The sequence below is a fragment of the Balearica regulorum genome, chromosome 5 (assembly GCF_011004875.1).
Source record: "Balearica regulorum gibbericeps isolate bBalReg1 chromosome 5, bBalReg1.pri, whole genome shotgun sequence".
NCBI classification, from domain to species: domain Eukaryota; kingdom Metazoa; phylum Chordata; class Aves; order Gruiformes; family Gruidae; genus Balearica; species Balearica regulorum.
This window is the reverse complement of record NC_046188.1, coordinates 26,301,429-26,328,118: the sequence shown is the minus strand read 5'-3', so window position 1 is coordinate 26,328,118 and position 26,690 is coordinate 26,301,429. Positions and strand designations below refer to the sequence as shown.

The 26,690-nt window shown below is 44.7% G+C and overlaps 3 protein-coding genes across 10 annotated transcripts in view; 2 read left to right on the top strand and 1 right to left on the bottom strand.

Annotated features, from left to right (window-relative positions):
• AREL1 (apoptosis resistant E3 ubiquitin protein ligase 1) overlaps window positions 1-19,875 on the bottom strand; it is a 41,897-nt gene extending 22,022 nt beyond the window's left edge. For 3 of the 8 annotated variants that reach the window (XR_012835629.1, XR_012835630.1, XM_075753903.1), the window contains exons 1-19: window positions 19,771-19,875; window positions 14,684-14,944; window positions 13,452-13,511; window positions 12,572-12,798; window positions 10,662-10,899; window positions 9,518-9,687; window positions 9,258-9,438; window positions 8,283-8,530; window positions 6,458-6,535; window positions 5,811-5,952; window positions 5,281-5,402; window positions 3,432-3,507; window positions 2,947-3,056; window positions 2,242-2,421; window positions 1,967-2,092; window positions 1,645-1,774; window positions 1,500-1,558; window positions 1,227-1,316; window positions 63-238 (exon numbers count right to left, since the gene is read on the bottom strand). Coding sequence is in view for 6 of the 8 variants with exons in the window: in XM_075753903.1 (XP_075610018.1) it covers window positions 63-238; window positions 1,227-1,316; window positions 1,500-1,558; window positions 1,645-1,774; window positions 1,967-2,092; window positions 2,242-2,421; window positions 2,947-3,056; window positions 3,432-3,507; window positions 5,281-5,402; window positions 5,811-5,952; window positions 6,458-6,535; window positions 8,283-8,530; window positions 9,258-9,438; window positions 9,518-9,687; window positions 10,662-10,899; window positions 12,572-12,798; window positions 13,452-13,467 (2,369 nt within the window). In the remaining 2 variants the exon portion in view is untranslated. Of the gene's footprint in view, window positions 1-62; window positions 239-1,226; window positions 1,317-1,499; window positions 1,559-1,644; window positions 1,775-1,966; window positions 2,093-2,241; window positions 2,422-2,946; window positions 3,057-3,431; window positions 3,508-5,280; window positions 5,403-5,810; window positions 5,953-6,457; window positions 6,536-8,282; window positions 8,531-9,257; window positions 9,439-9,517; window positions 9,688-10,661; window positions 10,900-12,571; window positions 12,799-13,451; window positions 13,512-14,683; window positions 14,945-19,770 lie in introns of those variants that run through there. The other 5 variants (XM_075753904.1, XM_075753905.1, XM_075753906.1 and 2 more) reach the window with 5 other exon arrangements.
• Window positions 1-25,733, top strand: part of FCF1 (FCF1 rRNA-processing protein) — a 290,016-nt gene extending 264,283 nt beyond the window's left edge. Inside the window, exons 2-8 of the mRNA XM_075753922.1 lie at window positions 20,057-20,125; window positions 20,262-20,333; window positions 20,591-20,739; window positions 21,186-21,258; window positions 22,132-22,219; window positions 22,667-22,761; window positions 24,036-25,733. Coding sequence (XP_075610037.1) covers window positions 20,057-20,125; window positions 20,262-20,333; window positions 20,591-20,739; window positions 21,186-21,258; window positions 22,132-22,219; window positions 22,667-22,761; window positions 24,036-24,084 — 595 coding nt within the window. The 3' untranslated portion in view covers window positions 24,085-25,733. The remainder of the gene's footprint in view (window positions 1-20,056; window positions 20,126-20,261; window positions 20,334-20,590; window positions 20,740-21,185; window positions 21,259-22,131; window positions 22,220-22,666; window positions 22,762-24,035) is intronic.
• The window catches only part of DLST (dihydrolipoamide S-succinyltransferase), a 92,649-nt gene continuing 84,292 nt past the window's right edge, over window positions 18,334-26,690 (top strand). The window contains exon 1 of the mRNA XM_075753915.1: window positions 18,334-18,339. The gene's annotated coding sequence lies outside the window, so the exon portion shown is untranslated. The remainder of the gene's footprint in view (window positions 18,340-26,690) is intronic.

Here is a 26,690-nt window from a genome sequence, read left to right as displayed (position 1 = left end):
AACTAGCCGGTGTCACTCCCAAAAGCACGACGCAGCAAGTCCTACCACCCCCAGATACTTGCCAAGTGTGGGCTGTTGGCAAAGTACTGTGAGTTGGAGCTGCAATTATCTGGAAAGATGGACAGAGCGCAGCAAACCCTCCTGGGGGTAGCTGGGAGGAACCAGTTGTGAACTGCAAGAGCCTGGCCAACTCTTCCTGTGTAAAACTGGAGACCACGGTCCAAAACCACCTCATGACCTGTTAGGAAACAGGAAAGGTACATCCAGGTCAATCAAGCAAATCAAAGAAGCATATAAGCAAGTTGCAAGAAGATCAGTCAATTGCCCTTGCAAGCAAGTGCTCTACTAATCATCAGAATTTTTTTGTTTTACCAGAGTGACACAGAGAGGCAAGTATTACATAGCTGCTTCTTATCAGTTAAGAGATGTCTCACGCTACTACCTCCCACCAGTCTTTCCCTTTAAGCAAAAAGGCTTCTGCTCTCCCTACAGAGATTTTATTTTTAGAAATACCTGCATAGGCAATGAGGTAGGTTTACAATGCAGAAGCTCATTTGCTTCTTGCACTATGCTCATCTTCTTTTCCACATCCTCTGGCACTTCTGCAGGAAGGTGGAACCATCCCAGTGTTTACAGCTAGGTTTTACTCCCAATCTCTTTTAATCTTGGCAGCTTTGGCTGCTTCCATTATTTTTCTAAATGAAGCTGCTACCATTCCCATACCCTTCCCACTGGGAAAGGCAGGGAGGGATGGGAACAATTACAGGGTACAAATTTAGGCTACTACATCAGTACTCTACCACAGCATTGAATTCCAAACACTCCATGTGGGCTGCAATCATGATCTTCAAGCATCCCTTAGAGATAAGTATATCACCACGAACGTCTTGAGTAGCAATAATTCCCACCAATTCCTCCTGATTCCCTGCTGAACTGTTCTTAATTAGTGCTTTGTTGGATTTTCTTAAAAAGACCACTGCTGCTGATTTTTTTCCTGCTGGTAACTGATTAAGCATCATCTCTAGTCAGCCAGGCTGAAGGATATCTCCAGGGGGAAACATTATTTCATAATGTGTACAGTCCTACTCCTGACTCCCGAATCTTCCAGTTTGTCCTTCTGGAAGCCTAATTTCCAACCAAGAAATCTGTTCCCTGTTTAAGTTGTCTTCTGCTGTAGTTGGGATAACTGGTTTCAGTAAGCAGGAGGGAGAAACCCTTTCACTTACCTTCTCACGGAAGTGCCAAGACCCTCCTACGACTACAGCATGTGCCTTGAAGTCACAGACGCTGATATCTCCAGTACCGCACATAAGCAACTGAAAGGCAAGAGTCTGCAGTCAGAAAGTCAGGAGCCCAGGAAGAGAAGCAACAGTGCAAATTACAAGTGTTTAAAATGCTTAGAGAAGAAACATTTTGGCTGTATTCCAGATCCAGAAACTGCTTCATTTGTCACAGAGTGGGAAAGTCAGGATAGAGATGCTTAGGGAGGCAGCAATTACCTCAAGCTCATTCTCATCAAAAATAGCCAGGAGGTTCTCAGGAACTAACTCGTTAAGACCTGGAAGAGGAGAAGAGAGAAGAGCAGCAAGTGCTATCCCCTGGGACATAAAGGCAGGAAGGAGCAGGAAGCAGACAGCACGTTACCTTTCAGAAAGTGATCCACCTCCTCCCTAACCTGATTGGCCAGCCTGTACTGTGCAAGCAGGTTGAGATACAGGATTTTGTTTTCGTTGGTCACTGGTACTTGAGCCCCTCCTGTCATGAGTTCCACCACCTGAAAACAGGAGAACACTTGACATGTGACCAGCAGCATTCCTCAAATCTGAGCTTCTGACCAGAATAAACCCAAGCAAGGAGCTACTGTCCAGAGTAAGCTCAATTTTCTGGGGCACAGAGAGTTCTCAGCCTCCCCTGCTACAGGCAGAAGGAGTTAAACTGTCCCATCTTCAGGAACTGCCTCCCTCACCTTCTCCAGTTGTCCTGTTTTGCTATACTTCTCTTCAGCAAAGACCAGATCCATCTCACTCACATCATTGTTCAGTATGAAACACACTTTGGATTTATAGAATTCTGGGTCATCTGTTTCAAAATACTGTGTGAAAGAAAAAGAAGGCAGGGACATGGAGGGAAGAAAAAAAACCACATGCATGGTTAACCAGGACTCTGGATCTGCTTCTACTACATCAACGTTCAACCTCTCCCCAGACCAAATAGGTTTCAGATGAGGCTGAGGAGCTCTACCTTGTAATGCATACGAAGTCCTATGATCTGAGCCAGGAAGGATCGGGTGAAGCGAGCTCGAACTAGTTGTTTGTAAGCAGCTCCCAGAGATGACTCATAAAGACACTTTCCTACTAGGCGGCCTGCAAATTCATACACTTTGAGTCGTAAATATGTGGGACGCCCTGGATTTGGATGCACCTGCAAAGAGGAAGCAAAATGAAACATCCACCTACCAGACAAGACTAGCACAAATAGCAAGTATGGGACCAGTTCAAGTCACTGCATCTCTCTGGCTGCCCCAGGAGCTTTAGTGTAATATCCTTAAGCCAAGCAACAGAAATAAAATGCCTGAGCATGCCTACGAAGAATACAAAATGTTTCACATGCACAGGCCAGAAGCTGTATGAGACAGAAATGGATTCTGAGACATTCAGACCCAACAGAACCTCTAGATACCCTGATGCCACCTCCTCTTGCCCAGAAATTCAGCCTTCCCTGCTGACTGGCCACCCTCTGCTGTTCATCCAGCCAGTTCTTTGACACTTCAATGCGTTAAGATCATTAAGCAAAGCTTTGAGAAAGCCACTGAAGTGACTGTGCAGGCAAGCAAAGAATGGGTAATGTTGCACACCACTTAATCAATCTGGCAGCAGCATTATTTAACCAGCAGCATGTCAATGCACAGAGTTCTGTGCATTCAGCATAGGATATCTGCAGACTCACCAACGCCTGGTTGTTATCGCTAAAGCGGGTAAAGAGTTGATTGGTGGTATCAAATAACGCCTTACAGATGAGCTCAAACCACTCTCTGCGTGGACCTCCCCAGTCCAGAGCTACAAGATAAAACAAGCTCGGTGATTCATGGGTCATCAATTCAAGAGTCTCATGCATGCTGCTTGGTTTTACCTGACATGAGAGCTCATCGCAGTGAACAGCTCTATAGCAAAAAAGCAGTAGACAGAGACTCCAGAACTCTAGGTTCTGCACCCAAAACTAGTCCCAATATTTTTTATTTGGGCCTCACGTCCCTGTGTAAAGTAGGGATAGAATAGCACTGGTAGGATAATTCACTAACATCTGTGAGAAAGCAAAAGGGCTGGAAAGTGACAAAGGATAGACACACTACAAGAAACCACAATTTCAGACTAAAACTACTCCACCGTCACTCCTTTCACTTCCTCCTCAAATATATTCACAGGATAACTCACCTTCTTCATCCTGAAAGATCACTTCAAAGTTTTTGCTCCAGTCAGAAACAGAAAAATTTCGTGTTGCTTTAAAAGACTGCAAAAGAAAAAAGCAAAAAAGAAAATAGCAGCAGCTGTTACTGCTTGGTACGCTGTAACCAATATGCAATCCTGCACATGTGGATTGGCAATTTAAGCAACACAAAAAACCAGGGAACAGTCTAGTACTCTAAAGTATAAAACTGAGAATTAGGAACTCCTAAGGTTCCTAATCCTTATTTGTCCAAAGCCACAGAAACCAATTCCTCATTTTCTATTATGAGATACATTATCCACATAAATACAGCTCATCTTAAAACCAGTGTGAGGTCTTAGCACAGCACAGATGTATCCCTCTCAAGACTGCAGTACAGTATTGTTTAAAGTATTAAAATGTCTGTGGGAAGGAGCAATTTCTGTAAAGCACTGTCAGCCCACGAATTAGATTTAAAAAAGGAAAGTTTCAGAGAGCCTTAGAAAACAGCTTGAACGGTTCACTGAGTTCATACTTAAAAACAAGTCACGATGCAAAAAAGTAACAAAATATTTCAAGTGTCTAGAACTTCCTGTGTCCTGATTCTGGATTCCAATTAAAGAAAATTTAAAAAGCTACACAGCAGTCCTCATACAGGTAGCTTTGGCTTATCTTATCTTCAAATAGGTTAGAGCATCACGCTAGTCACACCTATGGGCTAAACACACTGGTCACATTCATTGTGCCTGTCAACCTTGGATGCTAAAACTGACATTTATTATTATTATGGCACTTAATTTATTTTGTCTTACTAGGCTGTAACACCAGTGCTCATGACAGTGCAGGAATTTTGAAAATATCGGGGAAAAAAAACAGTCATGGAAATACTGTTTAGAAGTGAAGTCATTTTGCAGCAAACTATTAACCAAAATATAATCTCGTAAACACTGCAAGCTCATACATGCAGAAGATATTCCAAAACACAGATTTACTGAGTCTAAATCCAGGGAAATCCTGGCCACTCCTGCTTTCCCCAGAAATGTTCTTTTCCATCCTTATAACATTATTGTTGCAAGACACATGTGGAAACAATAAGTCTGGATAACTGCCTGCCCTGCATACACAGTATTTAGAATGTCAGTTAAGAACTGTATTACATGAATGACTCAAGTTCAATTTCGGAAACACATCAGCTCAGGTCAGCATCGGTGAAGACTTAACTCAAGGACTCTACAGAGTATTTTATCATCACATCGAACCACAACTAGAAGCCTGTCAATGCAGGTTTCATGCATGCAGCTCAGTAACACCTGCCTTGAAGCTTATCTCACTGAATGGCTCTGTACCAGAAAAACAGCAGACAAAGACTCGGGAACTCTAGGTTCTGCTCCCAAATCTGGTCCAGGTAGACAGTCTCTCTCTGGGCCTCAGGTTCCAGGGCAAAGTGGGGACAGAATAGCACCAGCAGATTTCCTGCTTTTCCAGGCTATACATGCATTTACCCTAGACATCTCTCAGGGCTTAATTTACTCTGTGACGAGTTCCTTAAAAAATTATCAGAGCTGAAGTTTCCTAATTACTTAAGAAATTTATCTGATCTTAGTGACTGTAAAGAAGGAACACAGCATCCCACACAATACCAAAACCTGAACACAGAGGAGCTACCTTAAGATTTTTTTTTCCTTTCCCATCTCAAGCTGTCTACTGGCATCTGCCTTGAAACAGAAGGACTAATCATTTATAGCATGGTTGCATGGTTGCCCTAGCACATGCCAGCTTGGATTTCTTCAGGCACTGAGCAGAAGAAAAAGGATTAAGGAAGCATTGGGCTTAAGCAAAGTGACCTAGTACACTCACCGACTCCAGGAGACAGTGACGGCTGACCTTCAGCGTGACCTTTGAATGAGGTCTTTTCATATGCACCTGACGTAGCTCTCGCTGAAAGAAGTTCACTTTGTCCTGGAAGGTCTCTGAGCCTCCTGAGAACAGTGACAAATTGGGGTCAGGCCTGAGCTGTCAGCATCTTGAACATCTAGAAGGCATTCCTAAGACTAACTGCACAGGTCAGCTTTACAGCCCAAGGATGAGTTTATTACAGCAAGGTTTGGAGACAGAACTCTAAAGGCAGTTTGCAGTTAGTCTTGCTAACGTTCAGATACTCACAGGTGCGCTTTCAAAGACCCTGACAGAAAATGCCAAACTGAAAAGGAACAGCTGGCATGATGAACACATTCACTGGAAGCACCAACAGGAACAGAACATGAGACTCCAGGAATCAGAGTTCTCATCAGAGGTCATTCAGTGCTGGCAATCTTTATTCCCCAGGGAAACAAGCAGACTCAAGTGCTAACTTCCTGACTACTGTACCCACCTCACCGCCCTTTTACCTATGTTTTTATGCAGAGAGCGAATGAAAGTGGCTGCCAAGATGTTCCTCTCCTTGCAGCTGAGCTCCACAGGGGGTTGGATCCCATCATCCACCACCAGTGTCAGTAATTTGTGCACAGGGTCAGGACCAAGGTATGAAAACTAGCAGCAAAAAGAAGCAAGGGTAAACCCATCATGCAGAAGGCACAGTATGTTCAGTAGACAGAGCAACACCACCTGTGCTCTAAGACTTTCTCTGCTCACCCATGCAAATGCAGTTAACAGGAACACTATTTCAAGCATCCAGACTCCAGTTAGGAGGCTGCTTCAAACTTCACACCCTAGCCTAGGGGCTTCAGTGGACGCAATCACAGCATTTTAGCAAGGTTATGAGGAAAATAAACAATTAGAAATGCAGAAGAAATCAAGATTTTTGCCTAGCATTGGGACAAAAGGCAGGAAGGAGTAATACAACTGGCTCCTATTCATAAATATTAGCAGAATTTAGGCACTGAGAGGGAATTCCAGAGTTGAATTTTACACAACAAAATGTTGCTCTGTGGGTGGAAGCCCTTCTCTCCAAAAGGGAAAAATCAGACTGTCATTCACAAGCACCACAAGCTAACAACATGGAGGTGCAGTGACAGGTACATGGAAAGAGGCTCACCTTTGTGCCAGGACATACTCTAAAGGTGAAAAGGCGCCATGGAATGATCTTCAGGTAAAATTCTTTCACTGAGAATTGCTGAGTAACCACAAGGAAAAGAAAATGTTAAAAGGTCACACACCTGTTAAGGGTTGTCCCTGAAACACAAGGCATAGAACAGATTCGTAAGGCCAGACCTCCCTACAACCCCAGGGACAGGTATCTGCAACATTTGGTGACATCTTCTGGCCCTGTATATAAAAACCTTTAAAGCTGTACAGAACTGTAAGCAACTTGTCAGTAAGACTTTACTGCATGCATTTATGACACATGCGGGATCCCAGCATGACACGGATTTTACAGCAGTAAGCCACTGTGTTCAGTAGAACATCACCATTCTAACTGGAAGCTAACGTTAAGTATGTTTGAGAGGCTGAATTCAGGACAAGATTGTAATGCATTGACAAAAAGGTTTTCCAAAAAGTCACACTTACAGAACTATTGCTACTACTCCCTAATTTTCACAACCATTTCAAACAACTTTTAAAAAGCACTTGCAACTGCTAAATCCAGGAGATTTGAAGAAACTTCTTCTTAGTGTATTTCTGCCAAACAACTACTAACTGTGGAACTATCGCCTTCTGGAGAGCAAGCTAAGATGAACTTTCAGCATCTTTAGACAAAACACAAAACCATTTCCTGCACAAGCCTGTTCTAGCTGCAATGATCAGAGGAAAAAAAAAAAATGAGAAGCAGCATTTCTCCAGAAACAAAGCAAATACAAACATCAACCTCTTAAAGAACAGCATAGTAACAGTTATCTACTGTACAGGACAGATGGTCCAGATATGTAGAGAGATATCCAGGGATACAATTACGCAAGCATCAGAATCACATTAACAACTTCGGCACCTAAAGGGAACCTGCAACAGGACCCAGTTCTGGTGATCTCCGTTATGACGTAATGCAATAGAAGAGAGTACAAAAGTCCAGAACAATACCCCAAGGATGAAAGGATGCTGAGCTCACAAGGACCCAGCACTCATTCCCAAAGTCAGTTCTTACAGAGCGGCATGCAGCAGATTTAGAAATCTCTAGCAACACCCTCCTCCATCCTCTAACTGTTTCACAGCCCTCTTTCTCTCTTTGCCAGGAAAGCAATTCCTGGATTAGTCTTTCACTTTGATATTTATCACTGCATTTTTCAGAATGTATTCAGATCACTACATTAACAAAGTTAATTTAAATTAATTAGTAGATTTAGCAGAATTTTCTAATTTCCCTGAATGCTCATAGGCAATAATAAGGGGTAATAGTTCCCGTTAACATATTGTTACTATAAAAGAATTCTCAGTTTCTCTTGACTTGCTTGAATCCTGTTTCTTCTACTTACACATTTACCCTTTATCCTCTGACCTTTTTTTTTTTCTTTCCTTTTCCTGTCTCTGAAACATTCAAGAAACAGGACAAAGACATAAAATCAGAGAAGTGTCTTCCTCTAAGTTCTGATCTACAGGTATCAGAAACTGAGAAAGGGAATTGCAGGTCTGGTCTGACCAGAGCAAAGGAAAGGCAAATAGAATAGATACTGAACAACCAGTGAAAAAAATCCCAGTACGCTTTGGATCAGACCTAGAAAGACACAAGGAGTCCTAAAACTTCAAGGAGCATTTTAACGTTATTCTCAGTCAGGAGCTCCATGTTTGCTGTCTAGCCTTAAGCAAACCTTTTCTAGCCAAATCTGAGGCACCTAAATCTGGAGCTAAGTTATAGGGCACAAAGGAAGCTCTTTAGTTGCAGTGCACTTTAAACACGCACTCAAGAGTGGTAACTTTGTGATATTTACCTTAGGTGAAACATAGCAGTACACTTTTTTAGGTTTCTTCACTTTCTCAGGGGTTTGGCTGTCAGAGGGAGAATCTTCATCTTCATCCTCAGTTGCGGTAGAAGGACGGCGCTGGGAGGAGCTCAGGTGTGTTGGTGGAAGTTGCCACTGAGTGTTGGTATAACTAGGAGCATCATAAAGGTAGGCTTCAAAGTAAATACTGACACCTGAGGTGGACACATTGCGTTCTACAATGTTCTTTTCATTCTCTGAGGGAAACAGATACAAAAGAGTTGTGTAAATCTTAATGGAGACCAGAATCAAGAAGTAAAGAATCCACAACCACCAAATTAGTTACTACGACTTTAAAGAAAAGGCTACACATCCAAAGGAAAACCTGGTCAAGTGAATCTCTGATAAAGAGAATCCAAGAGTGCCACAAAAAGATTTCAAGACAGTAGTTTGTCTGTCCTGGCTTCAGACAGTGACTGGTTGAAGAAAAAAAGGCATACAGAACCTCTCTCTCAGAGCACCAGCCTGAAGGCACAGCCACTTGACAGCCACATTGCACACTGGCTCACTCCTGAAGAAACCAGGAATTATAAAATTGTAAAAACGCACATAGGTTACATGCAGCGTTCTTCATCCATATACCTTAACCTACAATATACTGACTGGCTCACTTCCAGTATGGCTCAGATGCTAAGTACTAGCAAGCAATAAAAATTGCCTAATTTCAGAGGTAAACCTCCTGAGATAGAGGAACACACACACGTGCTTTTATCTGCTGATGGAACAGAGAGTATCAGCCCTGAGAGATCTCCCCTGACAGCAGCAAATTCATTTACCTTAGCATTTTTAAATGAACAGGCATTCCTTGAGCAATTAAGCATGGCTAGCCTGCAGGAAAGCCACATTTAACTCTGCTACACAAATGTGCAAAGCATCTTGTAAGAGGACACCTGGAGACTGAATATCAAGTAGCTCTTGACTCACCGCTTAGAACAATGATGTCAAAATCACCATTGCTTATGGGCTGGTTCTGGTAGGAGATGCAGGCATGGAAACACCCCCTACAGTGCAAGGTGAGTCGGAAGAACACTTCACAAGTCTGCCGATTGGACACCACAGACTTCTCAAACACAATGTCAGAGCTCTCTTCTTCTTGAGGACCCAGCTAAACAGAAAACAAATTAATAAAGGGGGCTCTCTAGCTCACCTCAAGTCAAATAAGCAAGAGATGAGGCTGCACTCACCTCATGAATGGAGAGGCTGTAATTGTGCTCATCTATCAGGGACACAGAATTGCTGGTGGGATTGTCATACTCATCTCTGGGAACTATCTGCAGAGTGTGCTGCTGCCCACAGGTCAGCACCAGAGTGGAGAAATGGCAGACAATTTTGGTTTTGGAGGGAACCACCATCCCTGAAGCAGACAACAACAGTTTAGAGTCAAACAAATTCCAAGGTGAAGCTACGAAGAGCAAAGGAAAAGCAACGAGAGGCGCAATGCTGTTGAAAATGGATTGAATCTAAACATACTCTATGCCTCTACATTCAAAAAACAAAGTATTGAGCACTAACATGCATGGCGTGGTGCACAGGGTTTGCCTTGGGTCAGAAACTTAATACTGATAAAGCAAACTCAGTTACTAGCCCTCTCAAGAATGCTTTTTCCATCATTCTAACCTTCAGCTCAAGAACTTGCTCCCACTGCACATACAAAGTACAAGTCAGCTGACATCCAAGGAAACATGCAAATTCAGCTTATCAAACAAACTTTAGCCTGGAGGGTATCCGAGTCAAATCTGAGCTTCCTCTTTCTGAAGGGGCATCTTAGCAAGCTTTATATCTATTCACAACGCAATGCAATAGAGGTACTTTCAATGAATATATACATAAAATATAAAAGATGCTGATTGTGGTCAAAAAACAAAAGTAGAAAGAAATGAATTTAAAATGGATAAAAAAGAAATGCTTTTAAAAAAAGAGTATAATCAAAGGTATCAACGGCTCCAGGAGCTTAGAGAAATAGAATAGGATATTCAACAGAGAAAGAGTCAAATCATGACAGCATTTCCAATTCAGATACAAATAACTCAATACTTTCACAAAAGGCAGTCTCTGACTACAAAATGGAGAACATGACAAGTGGTTAGTGAATTTAAGCAGCTCTAATGACTTATTCTGTAAGGCGGTTTCTATTTTGCCACGTACTGGTAGTCACAAGTATGTTTTAGTCATGGGGCTATTGCTGGGATCTATGCATGGCAAGAGGAAAATGGTGAAGGGTAACCCTTTCCCTGTCACCTACCTATTTTAGCTGGAAACACATTTACCTAACTGCCTCCAATTCCTCCAAATCTACTTTGAATCATTGGAGGGCCACTTAGACCTTACCTGGCTGGAACACCTTGTAGTAGGGGCTGTAGGCCACATTCAAGCCACCGAGTTTTACAGCGATCTCGTATCTCCCAGCCCTGCGCACAGTGAAGGCCACTTTCACCACATTGGAATTAGGCTCCTGAAGAACTTCCTGGGTTACAGGAATATCAATTGCTAGCTCCACGTGGCAGATGTGAACTCGCAGCCCCACAGGCCGGTGAGCAGGGAAGGGTTGCCCATTTTTATAGAATAACTGCATGGGAAATGGAGAAATTCAGGTCAGCAAAAATATGCAGTGCACAGAGGAAGAGAAAGCAACTTGCCTTGGGGAAACAAGGGCAAGAACCTCAGCTCAGCAAAGGAAAAAAGATTAACAGCCAGCTCTGTCACACAGGCTGTGTTCTCCCAAGCGAACAGGGCACAAGCAGGCATTGAACAGCCCATTCTCTTTTGTGCTGGGGTTCAAATGAGTGCCCTGAAAAGAACACGCCTCTGGGCATTTCTTCTCTGCACTGTTAGTGCAGTATCAGAGTAGAAACCAAGAGAACCTACTACCAAAAAGAAAAGAGCAAAGCCACATCCTTTCAGAGAGACAAGCAGATCCTATCTGTACACCTAAGCTCTGGAAAAGCTTTCACTGATTTGTTATAGAAAACAGTGCAGAGAAGATGCTGACCTAAGGAGCTGACCCAGTCTGTACTGATAAGCATCAGCATGAAAACAACGTGCTAGTTAAAATCACAGGCAGCTCAATCACAGAAGTGATCTGCTGGACAATTTCAGAAGGTAACATACCTCAACCGGTACTTCTTTACAAGGAAAGAACTACACCTTGAAACCCTACGTGTGGGGCTCTTCAAGAGTCAGCAGCTGGTGGGCCAGATCCTGTCTGCCCTGTGCAATCAGCCTGCAGTCAGCAAAAGGTTACTGTTATTCCCAGTTTCTAAATAAGGGAGGGTGTGAGGCCTGAAGTAGTATGTAACTTGACTGTCAGTGAGAGAAACCAGCGCATGCAACAGCTACTGTTGATGAATAAAGACCTAAGCAAATGGGAGACAAGCATGAAGTGGAAGGGCACATTGCTGGAGCTGCCATTAGAGAGAGTCAGTAAGGTGAAGGGAATAAATTTAAACAGCAGGAACAGAACAAGTCCTTTTTCCCTCAGCTCTTTTTCACTGCCTGTCCTGGAGTTGGAACACCTTGTCACCCTCAAGCAGAAGGGTTTTCCTCACCTTCCCAAGAGGGATGGGTACGGCAACCTAGCTGAACTTTTCTTCTTATTTTGATACCCTTCTGGGTGGGTAAGGTGGCGCAGAAAAGTGGGCACGTAAGCCCAACAAAACCTGTTCAAACTTTCTCCATGTAGCTCCAAACTCTCAGTGTTCGGGCCCCTCACCCATCTTATTTGTATACTTATCCCATTCCCCTAGACTTGGCCTCTTGGGATTGGAGGGAAACAAGAGTCCTTGGCAGGCTTTTCCAGGTCAGACAGAACAACACTCAATTTTGAAGGAACAGGGAGCGGCCATAAAGCTTTACAGCTCTTGGGTTGGTAAAATGCCCACTCCCACGCTCCCGACTTCAGCTGCACAACCAAAAGATAGCACCAAGTCTGTTGAAGGCAAGGCTCAGCCCACTCACTTCCCAGTAAAGGAAGCAGTAGAAAGAACATGCCTGGGCTCCTTCGGCTCTTCAGAGGGTTCTAAAGAGAGGGAGATAAGATTTTAAGAAGTGCAAACCTCAGATATGCACTTACAGAGTTCTGCAACACAGTTAAGGGGGGCAGAAGACATAAACAGACAGCTTTCCTACTCCTAAGTTACATCCAGCTTGGCCCCAACAAAAAACATCTGAAGAGCCCATCTCTGTTCCCAGACCTCTGTTCCTGCCCCCAAAGCTGCATGGAAACAGAAATATTCCCTTACATGCACTCGGAAGGCCATGCTATGGCCCACCTCATAGGGGTCCTTCCAATCCCAGGAGATTTTGCATGACCGGGGATCCAGGTAGTTGCCTCGCACGTAGTCATAAATAGTTCGCTCCCCTCGGCGTTCCCGGTCCTCATGCTGAAGGAAGCTGACTATACGTGCGGCAAGCTCAAAGAGGAACTTAATGGTGAAGAAGAAAGCTACCACAGATACCGTGATCCCACCTGCAGCAAGGAAAGAACAGAGTGGTTGCATCAGCATGGCTGAGTCAGGCACCAAAATCCCCTCTGCATCAGCCCAAGATGCCTTTTATTAATGACATTCTACTCGACTGCAAATTAGGTGTTTAAGGCAGAAGCTATTGTGTGAACATTTATGGTTTGTGTTACGCTACAAGTAAGGTTAGATAATAACAAATCCCTTAAAACTCTGCAAATGACTGCAAACAGAGGAAATAGGTAAAGGTGGTACAGAGTCTCAGGTACGGCTAGCAGACATCCCAACAGAAGCATGGAATTCCCTTTGAGTCGCAAATTAGAACTACAGAGATTCCTTTAAGGAAAACAGTCATATAACCACACAACCCCTGCACATCACAACAACGCTGGATTAAGAAGCATCACAGAGGCAACAACCCTGCACTAACTCTCGAAAGAAAAAGGGGATGGCTTAGGAATGAGGTCAATGGAAGGACTCTAGGAACAAGAATAATGGTGGAGAGGCAAGTCTGCCAGGTGGAGGGCACAATGCAGGGTGACGGTAACTTCATGTTTGTTAGGTAGACTCTGAACTAACATGAAAGCAGAGGCTTTCAAGAAACCCTTCTAAAGCCTATGGAGAGGTCAACAGATACAGTGGCAGCCTTTCCTTCACTTACCAATAATGTAAAACATCAGGTCCCTTCGGTGAGACACACAGCCGAGGATCACAGCTGCATCTAGAACACAAAATAGGCCAAGTCCAGTCCAATGACTCTTCCTCACACACATTGGCCTAAATTTAATCTATGATTCCTCAGACAAATGCCTATCAATCATCTATCCTCCTCTCCAAGAACATCCCTAAAGCATTATTCCATAAGACCGTGAAATATGCAAACAGCACAGCATGCTACAAGGAACAGTTCTCCCGCCATCACAGATTCCCAGATTCAAAGATCTGTAAGAAGGACAACAAATTATCCTCAGAAACCAGTGAGAGCAGGCTCTGGGTACTGCAAGAAGGAGCTACTTTTTTGCAGGATTACCAAGTTCAACAGCAGTGGCCAAAAGCCACTCATCCAAACTCTCACACCTACTTGCTTCTGCAAGTCATAAAGTTAACTTCTAGCCTGCCATGAAAGCACATCACAGAGCCACCACCAAAATGGACCCTCAACCAGCAACCTTAGAAGAAAAAGCTATGGAATAAAAGGGTTGTGGACAAGACCATCCCTATCTGTTCAGAACAAACAAAATCCTTCTAGGGCAGAGTTGAATCCATTTTTTTGCCTTGTAACTCTACTACAGAAAGTATGAATACAACTGAAAAACAGTCCATCTGTATTTTATTACTCACTTCTGCAAATTGGAGCTTCTCCGCTGAAACTTCCACTGATCAACACACAAGCTAAAACCTTAGGTTTGTACACTATTAAGATTACAGCAATTTTTGGAGACGTCAATCTAGAATTAAGTTCTCACTGAGGGGACTGCTAAACAAACATGTAGTAATAGACCACACCCAGAGCAACAACATGCTGTTTGGTTGATAAGACATAGCTGACAGATGGAACAAGAGCAGCAGCAAGGAACGTGTGTGACAATTAGACAAACAATTTTGCATACACTAATACATACAATATAGCTCGCCATGTCACCATTCAGTTAGTGAGAAGCTACATTGTGCATTCAAGCTGCTTTTTCTTTTTTCTTTTTTTTTTTTTTAAACAAATACAAAAGGGGAATTATTCATCAGTCATCTCAACAGCAGCAGCAATGGACATCAGCATGCAGAAAGCTTAAATGAGGTATTTGCCCCCAACAATAGCCATGACTTTCCAGCCCAGCAAATCCCCTTTGCTGGCCTCCACAAATATTCCATCCCTCCAACCAAAGAGCAATCACATACCTTTAGACAAGTGCCCATGTTCTAAAAGCAAAAAGGAGGGTACCCATTCTTCAGCATCCTTCCTCTTTGTGCCCAACACTGGGGCAAACGTCAGCAAGAAGAGGCCATAGAGATGACTATCACAGAAAGAGAAACTCCTGGAACTCGCATCACAGAATCACTGCTGAAAGGTGAGGACCTGAGCACAGCAATTTCTTCCTCTTTGTGGAAAAGGGTTGTCCTGCAATGCTGCTCCCTGTAGCCTGTCGTTTGCTAGCTTGCCTGGAAAAGTTAAAAAAAAAAAAGGAGAGAAAAAAGTTAGACCTCTCCACTGTTGTAGACAAATCTAGCAAGTAGAAACATGCGAGAGGTGTAAGATGCCAGAGTATCACTAGACATCAAATCCATGGAGAGGTGCCATAAAGGTATCGCTGTTGATGAGGTGCTAGGCTTTACCATGTCCTCAACCTCCACTTGTCACAATCTCATTTCACTATATGACCCCCAAAACTAGCAGGTACAAGATGGAACAAAACAAATGCTGCCTCCATAGGTTTCATCTGGCTCATGGGTTTCACGGAGCTGCTAAGAACCTGCGTGCTATTCATGAGGAGTGCTAAGGATCAGGTACCATGTCGTGGTTCAGCACCACGCAGCGCTCACTCACCCCTCCCTGGCGGGATGGGGAGGAGATGGGGAAACAAAGGTGAAACCCGTGGTGAGTTGGGGTAAGGACAACTTACTGGGACAGCAAAGGAAGAGGAAAATAACAACAACAATACTTAGAATATACACAACGGGTGATAACACAAGGCAACTTAAAATACTCAGCCCACACTCAGCCAGTCCTGGAGCCACTGCAAGCCACCCCTCCCCAGCTGGCCCCCTTTTATGGGAGCATGACATCACATGGACCCCTGGCCAGCTCAGCTCACCTGTCCTGGCTCCTTGTGAAAATTAACTCTATCCTAGCTAAAACCAAGACACACCACTTCAAGCCTTTACACCCCACAAAATGCCACATACAATTCTGAAACTGATTTTGCCCAGATCTAGAGGGCTATTTATAGTCAAGCCTAAAAAAAATAAAAATACATCTTTGAAAGTTCTTGGACCCCAAAGCAAGCTAGGTTTTGGGGTTTTTTTGCTGCTGTGGTCATTTTAGGTATTCAGGAAACTGGTATCCTCATAAGGCATTTCAGTTTCAGCAGCATTATCCACTAGATTACAGTTTACTGTCAGGATTGAGATAAAAAAATAAAAATCTAACAGCAAGGATTGACGCAGCACACAAAAACCAGGACGTACGCCAGAAGAAAAGCCACAGAGCCTACACAGTCGGTATCTACTCATTCAGAACACAGATTATATAAAGGAGTGAGAATGAAATGAACAGACCCAGGCTCACCACAGCAACCATCTATAAAGGCAGTCACTCTTCTGGAGATGCAAGTGATGTGCTGCTCCTGCCTGCCATACCACCGCCTCAGCTGCCACTTCCTCCCTACTTCCCCCTCATCTATCTTCCTCTTCAGATGTCTCTTATTTCCCTCCATCCCAATAATCACACAGATCTGGCTGCCTTTGCACACTTCCACTGAGCTCTTTAACGCATATGAAAACCAAGAGGTAAGTCTGTGCAGAGCTCTTCGATTGCGCTGCAGAAGCAGACAGACTCTCACTGTCTTTTCCTCCCCCACATCTCAAGGAAAATCCCACCCACTCAGCTATTTTCTTCTTTCCTCTGCTTGAGCAAACGGCATTGCAGTCCCCAGGGCATAAGTTCTCATATGCCTCCCAGATGAAGCTTCAGGATTCTAAACTCATATCTCTGTGTATTAAGAATCACAGACCTAGCAATTTCCTTGATATTTTAGTTCTTTCACAGTACATATCCAAGATGTGCTACAAATGCCTGGTAGAAACTCTGCTCCAGCTTGGCCTGGCTGTGGTAGGTGTGTGGCTCCTCCCCACACAGCTGAGGAATTTCACAGAAACTTACCAATATTTGGGAATCTATGAGATCTCCCTCCAACACCTTACAGAATCAGTTTCTTCATGTCACTGAAAAAACATCATCACAAAACTGGCCCTGCAGGTTCATCTACCCAAGCTATTTCTGCCTCAGTCCATAACTCTTTCCCTTCTGTAAAGCGTACGACAAGTCACACAGCCTCTGTCTTGAAAGCATAAAAAGAGAAAGACTTATTATTTCAACTACAAGGGTTTTTAAGTTAATTGAAGCCTGAGTCTCTTGATATGGGTTGCAGAATTTAAGCACTCACTGGACAGAGGGAATTAGTTATCTCCCTCAATCAGCACAGCAACTTCTCATTTTATTATCTCTACATGAAGTGGTAAAAAAGACACCAAGTCAGGTGGCCACCAGAGATAAAGCGGCTGTCATACAATCAACTTCCCTCTAGCATAGACACTGCCAGCAGCTGTAAGGATGCTCTTGCAGCTGGGATACAATGGGGTAAAGAACCTAACTGCGAGTAGCTGGTATTCAAGATATGTTGCCACTCGCTTATCAGAATGCAGATCTAAATTAAAATAGTATCTGTGCTAAGTATCAGCTAACAATCTGAGAAACGAATTCTGAGAATCAGCAACATAAGGTGCCATCATGGCTAGGCTGGGGAAAAAAATGCTGAATTGTCCGACAGGTCTTAGTGATCTTGATCCAAGGACAGAGCAAGCAAAGGTCTCCTGCCATCTGCAGGGAAAAGGGGGATTTGGAAAGCTTCACCTTGGTTTGACTCAAGGAGAAGTACTGGCATAATTGGGATAGACAGCATGGAATCATAAAATAAACTATATTAGTGCCATTGCTTCTCTCAAGTCAGCAAGGAAAGGAAGGCCAGTAATGAGAATACATTTTGTTTGTATTACTGCTGCGGTGAAGCCAGAGGAACACAATGCAAAGCTCTAGAAGGAAGCACAAGCGTAGCTGCACATACAAAAGGAACTGTAAGGCAGTAATGACACGGTCACACAGCTACAGCTGCAAAGCCAGTGGAAGCATGCTATACAGAACTGATTTACTGAGGTGCTAGGAAATCTGTTGTGCCTCTTGGGTTTTTTTTGGTGCACTGATAAATTTAACTTCCTTTTTTTCTCTCCCTTGACAAGTTCCAAACTTAAGAAGGAGGATGGGTTTAAAACCTTTCTGCAGGTTGATGCTACCTCATCCAACTAAGATGAGAGAACTCTTCATCTCTGTGCAGACCGTCATCTCAACCCACGTGCACAAACGTCCACCACCAATGGTACGTGCATCTCATGCCACGCACAAGACGACAATTTTCTTTTGAGTGAAAAGGCACAGTATTTTCTCACACTAAGCAAAGCATGCACAAACCAATAAATAGGAATGCCCATGGGAACCTAACTTTAAAATACACCCACAGAAGGCTGAAGAGTGAGCGCAAAAGGCACTGAGCAGGCGCCAGTATCAGCTATCAAGGACAAAAGCCACATCAATGGCCAGTGTCCATACAAAATAGTCATTCTCCCATCAGGGCTGGAATCTCTTATATGCATTTACACACAAGCCCAATAAAATAGTGGCAACAGGAAAGAAAGAAAGAAAAAAAAAAAAGGAAGACTTTTGCCAACCACCTAAGGACTTTTCATTGCAACAGAACCACCATCAGAGCTGTCGGCTCCTCCCGTCCCCCTCAAACACAGCAAACCAGTGAGATGGCAACTTTCAGGCCAGTCTCATCTTGACACCAGATCTGCTTCCCAAGCCAGAACAACATTCAGTCACTTGCCACCCTACACACCCACGGGGAAAGCAGATCACCCCCTGCCTCCTCAATTATTTCCTTCAGCCAAAACCACTCAGGTCACTTAAACAGCATCGGGGAACCTCCATCAACTGCATTTCCTCAACCGACAATTAAACCTGATACCATTACCCAGGCAGAAAACTCAGCCGTTGTTCCTGTAACAAACCCAGTTCTCCTTTCAGTCTAATTTTCTTCCTCGTTGTCAGAGCCTTAGTCACAGTTCTACTGAGGCCAGCGCTTCAGGAAAAAGCTCCTGCGTAGTACCTCATTGGCTGCATAGCTGCTTGTTCTGACCAGCACACCAGATAAAACCGGTTGCATTCGGAAGATATCAACACCTACAAGTTCTCACTAATCCCAGAAGCTTGCACAAGAAAGGTAACAACAAGGAGGCCTCTCCCTCACCCTTCCCTGCACAGGGCACTAGAAACCAAGCGCCCACGACTAGTCCGAGACCTTGCAGAAGGTTTCCTTACATCTGCAGAAAAAATATTCTAGGTCAGACTACACCATTAAGGCTGCAGAAAACACAGATTAAATTATGCTCATTTGCTGGGGTTTCAGGTCACCAATGTTGGCAATATCTACAGATAAAGACAACCCACTGCTTTTCATGAAGAAGTTCGTGAGCTAGAGTGCAGCAAAGCTGGCATTGCATTAATTCTTCAAAACACGGCATTAATTCTTCAAAACACAAGCCCAGCAAGCTTGAAAAAGTGGGCTGAAGACCTCCGTAACCTCCCAGCTCCGCAAAACAGAAAAGAAAGGGGAAGGAGGGCGATCGGTGCTGCGATTCCCCCTCCAGCCCCGCACCGGCTGTGGCTCGGCGGGGCCACCAAACCCCGCGGCCCTCCCCCAGGCGCCAGCCCCCCTCAACCTACCCGACGTGCCACCGATACACCGACAGCGCCGTGCAAACGGCACGGCTAAACCAAAAGGGAAAGCTGGAGGCCGCCGCGCCTCCCGCCCCGGGGCGGGCAGAGCCGGCCCTTGCCGCTCACCGGGAGCCGCGGCCCCGACCGCCCCCCACCCTCCCGGGCCGGCAGAGCGGGGACCCCCGCCGCGGTAGCACCGGGCCTACCAGTGGCAGCGGCGGAGCGGCTCCCAGCACGGCCGCCCCGGGCCGGCAGCGGGTCCGCCCGCGCCCCTCCGGCTGCCACCGGCGGCCGAGCCGGACCACCCCCCCGGGGGGACGCCTGAGCGCTGCGGGGCGGCTGGGCCACGACCTCGCCCCCGGGAGCCCCGCTGCCCCCGCCGGATCCCGCTCTCCCCTTCCCCCGAGGCGCGGGAGGGGGCGGGGAGCGCCGTTACCGAGGGCTCCGGCGGCGGCCGCGGCGTCAGGCCCGCTCCTGCGCGCGACCAGCACGGACTCCCACTGCCCCGTGCTGGCGGCCGGAACTGACGTCACTCCTCGGCCTTCCCGGCAGGGCGGGGTGCGATGACGCTAGTGGCGGCACCGGAAGTAGCGGAGGCAGCGGCGGCGGTGGCGGCAGCGGCGGCAGGAGCAGCAGCAGCATGGTGAGCCGGGATCGGGCTGGGGGGAGCCGGGTTGGGGTCTTTCCCCAGCTCATCGCGGCTGCATGTCCATCTCCTTGCAGGGGAAGCAGAAGAAGGCGCGGAAATACGCGGTCATGAAGCGCATGATCAGCCTCCGGGACCAGCGCATGTGAGTGCGGCCGTGGCTGGGCCCGATCCTAGGCGGGGCCCCGGAGCGGGAGGGGATCCCGGCCCAGGCCTCTGCGCCGCTGGCCGCCCCTCCCTGTCGCCCCCCCTCCCTCAGGAGTGCCTGTGTTTCTTTGCAGTAACGAGAAGGAGCGGGCGAAAGCCCCCGTGAAGAAGAAGGAGGACCCGAGTGCCATCAAGGAGCGGGAGGTGTAAGTGCTGCCGACGCTTCGGGAAGGGCCGGCCGGCCGCGCTGCAACCCAGGGCATTTCTGAGCAAAGCTGTCGAGTGGGAAACGGTGCCCCAAGCCAAGGGAGTGGGATTGGGAGGCGGCAGGAGGCCTGACGGGTCATCCTTCTGCACTGCCTCGTGTGGTTTCTGCTCGTTACCCTTCATTCTGTGCGAGTTGTAGGATTGGATATGTTATTAATTACAATTAACCGATTTGAATTCTTTGTCTTCCTGGCAGCCCCCAGCATCCCTCTTGTTTGTTCTTCCAGTATAACACGCAGTTGGGCCCCCCTTATCACATCCTGGTTGACACTAACTTCATCAACTTCTCCATCAAGGCCAAGCTGGACCTAGTGCAGTCAATGATGGACTGTCTCTATGCCAAGTGTGAGTGTCTGCATCACTTGCAGCTTCTTGTGGACCATGTAGTGCCACGGTGTGCTCGTGGTGTGCTTTATCCACCTCATATCAATAGCCGAGGATAACAAAAATCTTGAAAACAAGATATGTGCTATAATCATCAAGTTCATTGTTCATGGTTATGGTAACCCTGGAACTGTCTTTTGTTTTAGTCAAACAATGGTCTTAAATGCTAATGTCAACAAAGGTAACGCATTAATAACTTAAAAATCTGAAAGTACCATGGCACAGTCAAACTCAGTGGCTCTACATTTTGTCACTTTGCAACCTTATCAGTTCTCCTAAGTTTAAAATTGTAAGTAGTATGTTATAGAGTTCCATGATAGTTAACTGTTCCCGGGCATGTGGGCAATACTGTAGGGGTCTGTAAAGAAATATTGCTTGGTTTTAATACAGGCTTTTTTTCTATGTAGGTATTCCATGTATCACAGATTGTGTAATGGGTGAAATTGAGAAGTTAGGACAGAAGTACCGTGTGGCATTAAGGTAGGTGTAGGGCATTGTCTGTTTCTAGACCTTACATATTTCAATATAAATAAATGAAAAGCACTTTCCATGACGGTGCTCTTGTACTAGAGGGTGGTGATCTCTATCATGGCTCAAGTTTTAGTTTGTTGGTTTTTTTTTTAAACTAAATGCTAGGTATAAGTGCACAATATTGATCTGTAATTTTTTTTTCCCCCTAACTTTCAAAATAACGCTTCCTCTGGTTTCTCAAAATATATCTAGATTTATTTTTTTAATTACAGAAATTTCTAAAAATAAATAAATTACCCACATCTTCTGGAAGCTCATGTTATTCCTGTAGGAGTAGGTAGCACATACTGATAATCTAGAGCCAAGTTATTGTGTGATCTGTAAAAAACTAGTCCAATGTAGTTCGTGCTCTCCAGGTGCACCAGTCAGATGTATTGTTCTTTATTTTTTATTTTGTCCTGTCGTGTTGTAAAGTATCCGAGTGCATCCCCTAAACAGCTTTGATGTTTCCCTTTAGAGAGGAGGTGAAGTGTTCCTATATGCATGGTACGAAAGATCAGTTACTAGGAGAAGTTCTATTTCTTCCCACAGATAACTTGTTTCAAATGACTTTGTTAGGCAAGAGCATAACATTGTGGGGATCTTGAACCCAACTAACAAGTACTAAGAAATACTTAACCTCTAGTAATTAGCCAGACAAATTGCATTCTTTTTTTGGTCCTCATTTCAATAGATTGTTCTGTACTGTTCACTCCATCCCTTCAGCTCTTGTTTTGAGAATAACATGCTGTGTATCATAGAAAGGGGCGTTCCTGTTCCTCCATACTGTGTTACTGCACACTCTGGCCTGATTGCTGTGTGCCGCCTTATTTGTCTCCACAGAATTGCCAAGGACCCTCGGTTTGAACGCTTGCCATGCATGCACAAAGGAACCTACGCAGATGACTGCTTGGTACAGAGGGTCACGCAGGTATTTCTGTTTCTGAAATTTTCTATACTGTGCTAACATACTAAAATTTCCTGAACTCTCCTAGTTACTGATGACTTACATTTCCCACAAAGTAACTGTAAAATCTCACTAAGGGGCAGTTTCAGTCCCTAGCACAACTTTGTTTGAAGCAAGGTATAGTTTTCCCTGAGCATTCTTGTATCGGACAGCATCAAGGAGCACTTAGGATGGAAAGGCTGTCAGCTAGGAAGGCTGGACAAACGTCGGGTGTTTCTACGGGTCTTATTTTGATGAGTGGGAGATGTCACTAGTCCGTTGTGGAGTTCCATACAAATCCTACTAATGCCTTGCTAAGGACTTGTAGGCCTCTTATGTTAAATGAGCTCACTGAATAGAAGCTTTTGCTCAGCTTTGTCTCCTTTCTGCAGGTTCACTGGTGTTGAATCTGACTCACCTTTTTTTTTGCAGCACAAGTGTTATATTGTGGCCACAGTGGATAAAGAGCTCAAACGGAGAATACGAAAAATCCCAGGAGTGCCTATAATGTATATTTCCAGGCACAGGTAAGGGACCTCGGACAAGGAGGAACACTGCCTGGCAGAATTCTTGTCCGACAGGTACTCTGTCACCGCGTGCTTCTCTCCTGCGTTATCTGTAGTACAGGCTGCAGTAAAGGGCCTAGTGTTTGCCCAGAAGTAGAAGTACAGCTGCTGCTGGGAAGAGACTAGTAACAGATCCACTTTTATTGCAGTCTACATGTTCACTTGCTTTGACCTGGAAAACTAGTTTCCTTGAGGCCAGTGTTTCCATAGATCAGTTTTGCGTACCGGCAGCAGGACTACCAGGCAAATGCATTCTACAGGTTCTTGAGGAAAAGAACCATGCTTGTTCCATATTCTATTTGGTAGCTTTGTGTACCCTCAGCTAAGAGATTGAATTTGCTTCTTAGATAAAACCCAAACCTACTCGGAAGGATGCTAGTTCAGCAGTTTCAACGCAACAGATTTTTCCAGTATCTGGAAGTACTGGCTCATTTTATTTATTTATTTTTAATATGCAGTAGGACCAATGATCTGCTGTAAAAACATTTGCTTAAATTAATTTCCTGTTCTTTTCAAAGCATTAGTAAAGCCTAGACTAAGACGAATTTACTCACCTTTGTTTGTCATATCCACTGTTTTAATATTTCGTCTACATAATGTACAGCCCAGAAGATTTATCTCGCATAGAACCTATGCCAAATTGTTTCACGCTATGGTAGATCAGGATGTGGAGAGAAAAGGGCCAAAGTCTTCAGATGGGATGGGAGAGATACTGGAAAGGAGTCAGGTGCTAGCAGGGGAGACAATGACTCTAGTAATATGCAGACAGAGCAGTATGTCAGAAACGAGGAGGTTCGTTGCTATAAATACGTAAAGTCTTAACTGATCTATAATTAGAAAGTGGCTCAGAAGATACTTTTTTCAAAACATCTTTGCCCCTTATTCACTGTGGCCATCAATTGTAAGGTGAATGGCCAAAGTTTAATTCTCTGTGGTGGTCTGCTCTTAAATCCTAAGTCAGATCTTATAAAAACCACCATTTTTTTTTCGTTTTCTGGAGATGGTGAGGTTTTGAGATGCCCAATTTCTGAGTTTGAGGTGAAGGATGAAGACTTATGAACCTTATGAAGACTTTTCACTTTCAGAAGTAATATTTTTCTTCCTGGGAATCTGAGCTGCAGATAGAAATGCAACAAAGCTTCTTGTTGTTCAGCCTGCCTGTAAGCCTGTTGCAGCGTGGAGTGGGCAGCAATGTGGAATAGGTTGTCTTCAGAGGTTTTCCCTTTCTTTCTCAGGTACAATATTGAGAGGATGCCAGATGACTATGGAGCTCCTCGATTCTAACCTGTCCAGCCAAGCCGTTGATGCCATGGCTCTGAGCCAGGATAAGGGTCCCTCTGGTTCCAAACCTCCTGCTTTCTCTTCTGCTGGGACTCTGCTCATAAGACTGTGGGTGACATTGGACTGACTTCATAGCCTTGATCTAAGAAGAAGCTACTTGGAAGACTCTGTTTTTATTCATCCTTGTTCTGACTTGATGACCTCATTACCTATACCTGGGAGAAGCATATGGGAAGGAGAGGACAGCAGTGTCCTGAACATGCCTAACTCCCTCTTCATTGGGATCATTGGAAAAAGTGCTTTCAGCATTCTGAATTAAATATTGGTGATGCAACTCTGGCTGAGAATGAAACCACAGAAATTTTAGAAGTTTCTTATTGCTGCACCTGCAGCAGGACAAGTATTCCTCTGGGAAAGTCCTTCACACCTGTCCCACGAGCAAATCGGAATCTGGATTCTGGACAAAAGCTGTCAAATCTGCACCAGTTGGCATGCTTTCTCAGGACCAGTGGTCTGGAAGATTTTCATTCAGAATTGATGAGCTTTTATTCAACTGTACAATGAATGAAATTGGGTTAAGCGTTCTGCTCAGATTCCCGTGTCTGTACTGAGTTAGCTGGCAGCTCAGTCCTTTTGCTTATATGCAGATGGCAGGAGGGCAGGGTTGGGTTGGGACAGACCTCTCTTGTTTGCTTGGCACCTATGCTCCCCAAAGCCTTACCCCTTTCATTTGGTGTCAGGGAAGAGCAGGAAGAATTTGACAGGAAGATGTCAAACGGTGAAAGGTATTAATGTGGGCTGGGAGCAGAGTAGGTGGGGGGAAGTGGAGAAATGGCTGTGGATCAAGAAAGTCTCACAGAGACTTGCAGCATTCCTTGAAGGGAAGGAAGTGGTCAGAGCAGGGAGGGCAAAGAGTGGTTAAGCCACATGGAGAAGTGCAGTGGAAAAAATATTTCAAAGCTCTAACTCTGCATTCTCATATCTTCTCCATTACTCTTTAATTTTTAGCAGTATTATTTGCTCTTCTGATCTCTGCTCTGGAGTGAGGAGAATTGTCTTAAGACCGAGAGGTGAGAGACAATCACCAGGTCACCAGGGGCCAATATGCTGTAGCGTGCTTCCTGGCAGAAACACTGCAATTGGGGTACAGTAAAAGGGGAGACTGAAAATTTATATTCTTGGTATAATTAAGAAAATTTCCAGGCTTTAATAGAGCTTTTATCCTCTGGTGCCTTACACTGGTCCAGGCTGCTGAGAATAGCTGAACTCAGGTGTCTATATGCTGGGTAGCATAGAGTGAAGATGATACCTCTCCTCTGCTAATCACTTCTTGTCCTTGGGAGATGCCCTCATGTGCTAATAATTTTCTTGCTAGCACCCTGCCCTCTACAGATATTGCAGGAAACTTTGGGAACTCATCAGTCTTACCCCTTGAACTATCTCTTTGCTTGCTGCAGGCTCACCTACTAAACTCATCGCTGAAATAGCAGCATACTGACACTTTCAAAACATAGTCCCCTTCCCGGCTATCACAATTGAATTTTATCTTCTTCACCTCCAGCCAGGAAGAGGGTAGCCAACAACTCTGAGATTTTATACTTGGACTATAATTGCACATTTCAAAAATATTATCCTTATTTTTCTTCTCTTGATCCAAGTTTTCCACATTTCTTTAAGCTAAATGTTTTAAGTGTTATCATGGACACTTGAAGACCATGTTTAGTCAAATGAAGACTGAGAAATAGTTGTAGGATTAGATTTGTGTAACTTGGTTTTCAGCATAATTCTAGTTTTGAAAGACCTCTTCAAGTACAGAGTTAACTAGAATTGTTCCTGTGCAAATAACTTAACTTGAATTAACCTAAATTGAAGGAGACTGGAGAAGAAAGAAATGGTTGCCGATGCTAATATTTGATAGACATCTTTCTGGTGCTGGAGAAGAGGTCAAAGGCACAGCAACATGATGAATTTGGGGAATGTCTGCCTGCCAGCAGAATGCCTCTTGGAGGGACTTAACAAAAATATCTGTATGTAGCATGAACCAGTAGTAGGAATCAAAACAAATGTGCCCATTTAGCGAAGTCTTTTACTCCTTAAATTAACGTTCCTTGTAATCTGCCTTCCTTGTTTTAGTAACAGGAGGAGGAACCTGGAATAGGCATAAGACAGTTCCTAAGAAGTGTTAAGAGGGTTGGAGGATGAGCAGCAGAGAGAAAGTATTGGCATGGAGCAAACCCATCAGGAAATTTTTGTGAATTGGGTGTAATTGGCAAGACAGGAAAAGAGTATTAACTCAAACAGCCTGGTCAGAAGACAAACACAGGACAGGAAAGGACCACCCGAGTTACCAAGTGCTTCCCCTGCAGTCCCAGGGCACCTGTGTACCAGACACCTAGTTCACAGGGAAGCATTTACTCCATGCACACCATGGCATCCCAGCCTCATTATCTGTATAACAGGAGTTTGGTAAGCGAGAACGCTTTGGTATTTCTACTAATGCAAAACTCTGCCTGTCCAAACCAGAAGAGAAATTCTTTCCTGACCCGACTCTGGCAGTTGGTTTAAACCTGCACATGAGTTAGATATCAAACAGATGCCTGCAGTGTTTC